This window comes from Nerophis lumbriciformis, linkage group LG23 (genome assembly GCF_033978685.3).
Source record: "Nerophis lumbriciformis linkage group LG23, RoL_Nlum_v2.1, whole genome shotgun sequence".
Lineage (NCBI taxonomy): Eukaryota > Metazoa > Chordata > Actinopteri > Syngnathiformes > Syngnathidae > Nerophis > Nerophis lumbriciformis.
Window position 1 is genome coordinate 35,966,584 of NC_084570.2, and position 10,077 is coordinate 35,976,660.

The window sequence follows — 10,077 nt, forward strand, 5'->3', positions numbered from 1 at the left end:
ACTGCCCTGCGGGAGTCCCCCTCCTGTGTTTTACTCTGCCCTTATTTTTTTATTAATTTTATTTATTTATTTTAATTTATTTTATATGTATATATATATATATATATATATATGTATATATGTGTATGTGTATATATGTATATGTATGTATGTATGTATGTATGTATGTATGTATGTATGTATGTGTATGTATATGTGTATGTGTGTATGTATATGTATATATATATATATATATATATATTATTATTATTATTATTATTATTATTATTTTTTTTTTTTTATCTATTTAATATATTTAACTTATTCTGTTAAATTATATATGGGTACGTGTGTATGTGGGTGTGTGTACGTTTGTATATATGTATGGTGAAATCTGTGTGTATGTATGTAGGTACATATGTATGTGTCGCTGCCCCGGTGTGCATTGCTGATCGCGGCGCCGGGTCTGCTGAGGTGCCGTGGCATGCCGGCTGTGGGCGCAGGGCTGGGCCCTTATGGCTTTTTGCCGGATGGGATGCCTGGTGGGTGGTGGGCGGGGGGGGGCCTGGACGTGCGGGAAGGGCTGCGGGGTTTGGTGGCGTTGGGCACTGTTGGCGACCAGGCCTCTTGTTTATTTTTATTTATTTTATTTTATTTAAAGGGTTTATTTTTATTTTCTTTTTTCTTTTTTCTTTTCTTTCTATTTATTATTATTTTTTATTTTTTTATTTTTTTTTGTGTGTTGTGTATGTATGTGTTTGTGTATATGTGGGCTTATGTATATGTGTGTGGGTGTATTAATGTGTATATATGTGTGGATGTGTATGTTTATATGTATATGCATGCGTGTGTATATGTGTGTATGTGTATGTATATGTATATGCATATATGTATGTGTGTATGTATGTGTATATGAATGTGTAGGTGTGTGCATGGGTGTGGATGTCCGGTGGCTCAATTGGCCTGGCTGTGGATGAGTTGGGGTAGGTGGGTTGGTGGCCTCGGTGGTAGCCGGGGGTGTGCGTTGTTGTGGTTTACGAGGTCGGTCGCTTTTTTGTTTTGGTTTCGGCGGCCGCGGGTGTTTACGCTGCGGACGGGCGGTGGTGGTGATGGTTGCTGCGGTGATACCAGCGGTTGGCATCGCTGTGTTGGGTTGGAGTGGTTGGGGGACTGTGGCTGGTGTCTGCGGGCGGACGGGATGCATTGGCTTCTTCCCCCGTTGGGGGGCTCCTTTCCCTGGCCGGGACTCGTATGGGCACGTTGCTGTGTGGATGGCCGGGATGCGGTGTTTGCATTGGGCGTGGGGGCTGTGCAGTTTTTCTGCGTTTGGTTGCCGGTATGGGCTCTGCAGGGTTGGGTTGGGGCGGGCGGGGGCTGGCTTTGTTTGGCGGGGGAGGGCTCGCGTGGCGTCACGTTAAAGTGGTCTGGTGTGGGTCACGGGCTGTGGCGGGGGGTGGCGGCCTCCTGGCCGTAGTTCCTGGTTGTCGGCCGCGTGGACTGGGGGGTTGTCCGGGCCCTCTACTCCTCCTACTTATAGCGCACACAGTCACACATATATAGGACTTTGGGGATTGTCCTGCGGGGAGGCATGGGGGGGGGGTTGAGGATGCCTCCAATGGGGCTCCAGTCCTCCTGTCTTGTCCCCTGCTCGTCCATCCCTCAATCTTAGCTGCATATTAGACACTTAGGATTTGGGGGGCTTGGTTTGGTTGGGACCCACCATGACCTTGATGTCCCCCAATTTTAATCGCATTATTAGTTCCCACAAGCATACATATCTCACTCACGCTACAGTACACACATCAATAGGGACTGGAGGTCGGCTGTAACGGCTGACCTCCTAATTTTAACTACACAGTAGACACTCTGGGGGCCTTGTACACATGCATGGGGGGTTTGGGGTTCGGCGCACCCCTCATTGCCTCGTCGGCCGGCGGGGACTGCGGTCTGGTGGCCTGCCAGGCTTTTATTCATTTATTATTGTTATATATATTTTTTATTTTTTATGTATTTATTATTTTAAATTTTATTATTTACTTTTTTTTTTTTTTTTTTTTTTTTTTTTTTTTTAAATCGTATTATTTATTTGTGTGTGGCGTCGCGCGGGTCTCACTTCCTGTTGGGTGGGGTCCGTGCCCGTGTGGCCCGACCTTGCGCTGTGGGGTCTCTGTTGGTGACTTGATGTGGTGGCGGCGCAGCCCCCGTGTCTGGTCTGGATGCTGTGTCTCGGTTGTTTGGGCGGTGGTGTGTTTGTGCGGGTTTGGGTTGGGGTGGGGGGCCTTTTGGTTGGGGGGGTTGTTGGTGTCTCTTGTTTGCGTGTTGACGTTCGGGCTGACTGGCGGGCTGGCGCCGGCTGGTCTCCGTGGTCCTGGTGGCGTGTGGTTGCTGGTCGCAGTTTTTTTTTTAATCGCTTTGATTTGATTGGCTGGTGCTGGCTGTCCGGGGTTATTGCGGCTGCTGTTTCTGCTGCCGTTTGTTTGTGGTGTGGGCGCCCGTGGCTGCTGGGTCTGGTGCAGGGGTGTGGCTGATGTTGTGACTGGTGGCAGCGCGTGCGCGTGATGGCTGTCGGGGCTGACGAACTGTGTATATGTATGTATATGTGTGTGTATGTATGTATGTTTATATATGTGTATGTGTACATATGTGTATGTATATGTATATATGTGTACGTGTGGGTATGTATACATGTATGTGTATGTATATATGTATGTATGTATGTATATTTCTGGGGGTACGCTCTGGGCCTGCCTGTCAGACGGTGGTCGACGCCTCGGGCTACTGCATCCGAACTGCGTGTCTGGAGCTCCTGGGTCCCGCTGTCCATCCCTTCCGGGTGCCCGTCTTGGTTGGGGCCTGTTGGGCCTAGTCCCTGCGTCTATTGTGGTAGCTTGGTGCTGCAAGGTATTCCGAGGTGCTGCGAGTCGGCCAGTTGCTGGGGTATTGACCTTGTTTGTCAGCATGTCTGTGATCTTTTTTTAATTCTTTTTTTTAAATTAATTAATTAATTAATTTATTTATTTTTTAATATATTTTATTAATATTATTTTTTAATTTCCCCCCTCCCTCAGGGGGGGGGCTCGGCGGGGCGGTTGCTGGTTGTTCCATCTCCATCGTTGGGGTCCCTGCGGGTGGGGTGGGTGGTTCCCGTGGCCCTGTGCCTGGGTGGTCCTGCGGCGGCCGATTTGGGTGGGGTGGCCGGGGGCTGGCCTCGCCGCGCTCTCCGGGGGTGGGGGGTGGGCTCGTGGGGGCCCGGTTGCCGGTGGGGCGGGGGCGGTCTTCCCGTCCGGTTGCGGGGAGTCTCTGGGTCCCTCGGGCGGGGCGTCTCGCCTTTCTGCCCGTGTGGGGTGTGGTCTCTCGCTGGCTTGGGGTCTGGCTGTCCCCTGCTTTTCTCGTGCCCTGTCCTCTGCCGGGTGCGTCTGTCTGTGGCCTGCTGCTGGCCCTTGTGGGCGGTACGGTGGGTCGGGCTCTGGGGTTCCTGTCGCTGGCCGGCTTGGCTGCGTGGGGGCGGTGGTCCCTGGTTCCCTGGGCACCACGCCTCCTGTTTGTGGGTTGGGCTCTCGGGGGTGATGGGGCCGTGCTCTGGCTCCCACGCACTCTGGGAGTCGATTGTATTGTACATGCAAATTCACATATGCTCACATACGTACATAGGTACCTACGCTCCCACATACATACACAAATACAGTACATATTTACCTACCTAATGTTCGTACATCCACACGCACATTCAATATACAAACATACACATACACATACTGTACATATACATTCACTGTACAAACACATATACACATGCTGTACATATACATTCATTGTACAAACACATATACACATTCTGTACATATACAAGTACATATGCATACTTACACTCATGCACATAATCACGTTTCATCAAACATATATTAACGTTGTTGCCCAAGGGTAAACTGGGTGTAACACATGGCACACTGACAAAGCTTAACCTATTGTGACTATAACAATCTACAAGGTTAATGTAGGTTGCTTCTCTTTCTCCCCCTCCATTTTTCTGCATTCTTTCGTATCTCAAGTTATCATTACGTATATGTATTGTTGCATTTAAACAACTGTATTGTTGATAATAAAGGTAAATTATTGGTATTGTTCATTATCAATAACGCTATTTCTATTGGTATTTGTATTGATCCATTTGTAGTGTAATAATGCTCATTGTCATTTCTGTATTATTTTTTATTTTTCGCTAACTGCTTATTTGCTATTACTTTTACCATCATATTTGTACATGTCATATTTGCTGATGTTGCTCTATTGTTGTTGTTGTTGTTGTTTGCTGTTGTTGTTTTTGTCTCTCTGTCTAATCCCCCTCTTGTCCCCACAATTTCCCCCTCTGTCTTCTTTTTTTTTCTCTTTCTATCCCCTCCTGCTCCGGCCCGGCTGCACTAAATGATAATATAAATACATTTAATAAAGTAAAATACAAATAAGGCAACAAGAGAAGTATCCTACACTTCTCTTTTGTAAAGTAAATCTGAACAGCCGATATGGGCATCTACATCAACTATATGATTTGCCTGAGAAGCTGGACAGGACACAAAAAAAAAAGAAGAAAAAAAAAAAAAAAAAAAAAAAAAAAAAAAGATGTCTCCTCACTTGAAGTAAGATGTCTCCTCACTTGAAGTAAGATGTCTCCTTACTTAAAGTAAGATGTGTCCTCACTTGAAGTAAGATGTCTCTTCACTTGAAGTAAGATGTCTCCTCACTTGAAGTAAGATGTATCTTCACTTGAAATGAGATGTCTCTTCACTTGAAGTAAGATGTGTCCTCACTTGAAGGAAGGTGTGTCTTGAAGAGATGCTCTTGGTCCTTGACTGGAACACCACAGATATAAACCAGCTGCAGCAGATCATGCGTCTAACGGGAACTCCTCCGGCCTCGCTCATCAGCAGAATGCCCAGTCATGAGGTGAGAACATGAAAAGTCATATGCATTGTGGGAAAGCCTTTCTTTAACTGAAAACAAGCCTCTGCTCTGGCACTTCCTCTCCGACTCACTGGTGGCTGCTTGAACAGGTGACATCATCAGCAACTAAAAGCATGTCTTCAAGGACCAGCTTAACTAGTTTGTGTTTCATTGTGTCCATGAAAGCAAGTCTAATTGTCTTTACAATCTGTAAAGAATGTGAAAACACATTTTACAAAATGCCACAAATTCACTCAGCCATTTTGAATATTACAGTCCAATTTTGGCAGAGTGACATCACTGCAGTGACGCTCTGACCATATTATTAGATGAGTCATACTGGAAATACGCAAATAGATGTTCTGTTTATCATTCACAATCTTTGTGTAAGACAAAAACACATATTTTGATGCATTGGAAATGGTAAATAAGTATCTAACCATTGAGTCCTCGCATTATACTCTCTAAAAACATCCAGAAACAATACTCCATTCACATGTCCTGACCTGAAAATGAATCAAATATGAGTGATATTGTTATTATTGTTGACACATTCGGCTGCTTCTGCTTGGTGTCAAACTTGCTAAAAGTCAATTTTAGATTATAATTCATGCATCTCTCACCGGCTAGTAGACAAACGTGGCCATGGACCCAGAGGCTGGTTCACTTTCACATGTCCCAGGTGGCAAAAAAGACACAAAGAAACGCTTCCTGCAGGAACTTTTTTTTAACCTGTGTGGGGATTGTGATTGATTCTTTATCTAAATGGAATTTTGTGAGGGTCCTGTCGGTCGGTATCCCAGTGAGAGTAGAAATATATGTTTGTTTCATTAAGGTTAGTTTGTATGTTTAGCACCTAGCAATGATGCTAATGCTATAGTGTCACAATGAAACGGCATCCATCAATCGGCTTCTAAAACTTATTACTCATCCTCTTTGTGTTCGGGCTCAAAAATATAAGATCCAGGATCATAATTTTCTCCAAAGTAATCGTCGTTGGCTCCCACAAAGTCTGCTTGATTAGCTTTGTTGTTGATGGGGAAGGGATCTGTGGTTCTTCCTCTACATCACATGATCACGTGACTAGCTGCCTCATTATCTCTCAAAATGTCTGGGGAATCTCCGTGAGATTGATACTTTTTGATCATATCTATTTATTTACTAACTTTGTAAGTCTTTTGACGTCATAAATCATTTATATGTGATAATAGCTTCAATATAGAGGCAACTGTTTTTTTCCACTCTACTGCTACTTGAATGGAAGGATAAACAGAAACAGTAACGTTGATTTTTAGCGCAACATAATGTGGTTGACCTTTTTCTTTTATTTCCCTCTCAGGCAAGGAGTTATATCAACTCCATTCCTCATATGCCCAAGAGAAACTTTGCGGATGTGTTCATTGGTGCAAACCCTCTTGGTAAGTTCCCTGCTTTTCAACGTACCAAAGAGGTACAGCAGATTTAGGAAAAAATGATCCTTCCTAATACAACCCTCCCATTTTTGGAATAGGGTTACGTAATCGGGGCCAAATCAGTCATTTTCAAAGGGTGCCAATTAGGGATGTAACAAGAAACAGTAATAACGATAATCGCGGTGAAATTAAAAGGATAAAAAAAATGTGATTGATAACTTCACTTTGATATACTCACGGACTGACTGGCGCCAGCTCGCTAGCTTATATGCTAACGTGAAAACAAGAGACATTAACGTCTTTCTCCATTACAAAATGACATACCACAATCTAAATTTACCGTCTTTTTTGGACTACAGAGCGCAGAGAGATTAACTGTTTACAAACATTGTCTGTAACACTGCAGTAAAACGGCTTATCAAACAAAACAGAAGTACCTAGCTCTCCAATCAGCTAAACAGACTCAATAACTCCACAGTGACTTTTTGGGGAATTTACTAAACTGAAACAATACAAAAAGAGTGCCGTTGTAAGTTAATAATAGTAACACAGACACACATAAACGTGTTAGCATATTGGCTAATGCTAACAAAGCTCGTTATTTGTATGATGGCATGTACAAATATGTATGAAAACACTCCTACAGACATCACACATGGGACGCTTTAGTAAGTTCAAATTGTTTCAGTTGTATTGTGAAACTCACAAATGTTTAGAGTGATAAATGAAGAATATATAAGAGTAGAAACGCTATGGATAGCTCTCTTAGCTTGAGTGATGGAGGATTGTGTTTTTACGGTGCGTTCAAGGACCTCTGAACAGAATCTAACAACACAACGTTCGCCACATATAATGAAAAATAATAGAATTGATTTGTTTCACACTTTTTATTTAAATACATCTTAAAGTGCTACAGTACACACCAATATTTACAACATTAAAAGCTTAGCCTTTAAAACAGATCAAATACTAAGACACTTATCAGTGAAGCATAACACTTCCCAATAACGCCGTTATACAGTGTAATACTGGCGTTACTTTTAGTAAGGAGTAATCCAATTACTTTCAGGTACGTTACAATGCAGTAAGCGAGACGTTTGACGTAATGTGGCACGCTACTTTTCATCTGGTTGTATGTCAACAAGACGGCGTCGGAACAAAGCAAGTTCAATGTAGGAAATCTACTTTTAATCATGGCAGCACCACACTAAAAATAACTTGAAGGAGGCAACATCCCACAGCAAACAACACACACACGCCACTACTTGGAGGGAATAATCAATGATACCCCTTTTGTGGACAAGGAGACGACAGCCATCATTCAATCTCTTTATTAGCCAGCACTAACGTGAGCCAGTGACAAGAGTTAACAGACCTCCTTTTAAATGCACATGCACACACTCTACTCTCATGAAACATCTCCACTGCATATTTCAAATATTTGAAGTTTTTGTATCAAGTAACACAAGAATGACCAGTAATTATTTGCATTTATTCCAGAGCATTTCCATGAGTAAAGTAATTACTATTTTGAAGTCATTTTATAAACATGAATACAAAACATTCAAAATAGTGTCTATTTTACTCATTTAAAAAAAAGCAGATTGGTCACAATATTGAACTTTTTCAGCACCTATGAAATTTTGCTATGGTTTCATTCCTGGTGTTGGTGTGTTCAAGTCAAAGACTATTTCAATATCAATCCACAATCATTGTGATGGTCATGACCACCTACTCAGTGGCCTAGTGGTTAGAGTGTCCGCCCTGAGATCGGTAGGTTGTGAGTTCAAACCCCGGCCGAGTCATACCAAAGACTATAAAAATGGGACCCATTACCTCCCTGCTTGGCACTCAGCATCAAGGGTTGGAATTGGGGGTTAAATCACCAAAATGATTCCCGGGCGCGGCCACCCCTGCTGCCCACTGCTCCCCTCACCTCCCAGGGGGTGATCAAGGGTGATGGGTCAAATGCAGAGAATAATCTCGCCACACCTAGTGTGTGTGTGACAATCATTGGTACTTTAACTTTAACTTAACTTTTAACTCCAGCTGTGGACCTGCTGGAGAAGATGCTGGTGCTGGACACAGACAAGCGGATCACAGCCTCCCAGGCGCTGGCTCACCCTTACTTTGCTCAGTACCACGATCCGGACGACGAGCCCGAAGCAGAGCCTTATGACCAGAGTTTCGAAAGCCGCGAGCTGGAAATCGAGGAGTGGAAGAGTAAGAGTTTCTTGGATGTATTTGTCCATATATTAGCTGCAGATATACAAAGAGTTTGTTTATATACCTTAATTGTTTCCATCCATCCATTTTCTACCGCTTGTCCCTTTTGGGGTCGCGGAGGGTGCTGGAGCCTATCCCAGCCGGGTCAAATCAGTAATTTTGAAACGGTGCCAGCTAGGGATAAACAGTAATAACTTCAATTTAAATGATTGTGAAAAATGTGATTGATAACTTCACTTTGATAAACTCACCCATTGACTCGCTAGCTTATATGCTAACATGAAAACGAGAGACCTTAACATCTTTCCCCATTAAGAAACGACATACCCCAATCTAAACTTACCGTGTTTTTCGGACTGAGGAGCGCTACAGTATACAAGCCACACCCACTAAATTTGAGGAAAAAACGAGGTTCCATATATTAGTCGCACCGGACTATAAGTGGCAGATATATACATTGTGAAATGACTTATTTACACTGAAATATTCTGTAAATGTTTATTTACATACCTTAAGTGTTTCCAAACAGTGTCTGTCACACGGCAGTGAAACGGTTGATCAAACAAAACAGAAGTCATGGTCATGGACCCACTAGCTGCGCAAGCTAGCTCTCCAATCCGCTAAACAGACTCAATAACTCCACAGTGACATTTTGGTGAATTTACTGAGGAATTTGTGAAAGTAAAACAATACAAAAAGAATGTCTTTGTAAGTTTATAATACTAACATAGACCGTGTTAGCATATTAGCTAATGCTAACAACGCTAGCATCATTACATTACCATAGCACGTACAAATATGCATGGAAACACTCCTACAGACGTCACACATGGGACGCTTTAGTTAATAAGAATAGTTTTGGTTATATTGTAAAACTTACAGACGTTTGGAGTGATGAATGAAGAATCCATACGAGTAAAAACGCTATGGACGGCTCGAAGACGGAACAGCAGCCGTACTTCCGCTTGACAGCTCAGCCTAAACAGAAGGACAATGCAGTGAGTGAACTCCTCCAAAAGATGGCACAATAACACACCTTTTAAGTGTCTTTGCTTGTTCTTTCTTCAAATCTTTTGCATCGTGGCTGTCAGCTAAGAAAAATCCATAAATTAACCCCAGCGTTTTATTAGCCGCATGGTTCAAAGCGTAGAATAAAAGTAGTGTAGTAAACAGAAGATGTTCAACTTACAAGCTGTGCTCTCTCAGTGAGATGGACGGTGCTTTCAAGGACCTCTGAACAACACAACCATAAATAATACGAGATTTTATTTGCTGCACACTTTTTATTGAAATACATCTTAAAATGCTACCAATATTTCCAACAATAAAAGTGGAGTAGAAACGCTATGCACGGCAGGAAGCAGAAGCTCTAGCCGTAAATGGAAGGACGCCTGCAGTCAGCCATAAAACACTTTCTAGGTGTATTTGCTTGAATTATTTGGATTATAATGCACAAATTAGCCGCAGGGTTGAAATGGTAGTTGGTGTGATAATAATTGCCTTTGTTTTTGTCCACAAGGGT

The 10,077-nt window shown here is 43.0% G+C and overlaps 1 protein-coding gene across 1 annotated transcript in view; it reads left to right on the plus strand.

Moving 5' to 3' along the window:
- The window catches only part of mapk14b (mitogen-activated protein kinase 14b), a 49,569-nt gene that overhangs the window by 39,040 nt on the left and 452 nt on the right, over positions 1-10,077 (plus strand). The window contains exons 9-12 of the mRNA XM_061985662.2: positions 4,841-4,920; positions 6,257-6,335; positions 8,379-8,552; positions 10,075-10,077. The exon at positions 10,075-10,077 is cut by the window's right edge and continues 452 nt beyond it. Coding sequence (XP_061841646.1) covers positions 4,841-4,920; positions 6,257-6,335; positions 8,379-8,552; positions 10,075-10,077 — 336 coding nt within the window. The remainder of the gene's footprint in view (positions 1-4,840; positions 4,921-6,256; positions 6,336-8,378; positions 8,553-10,074) is intronic.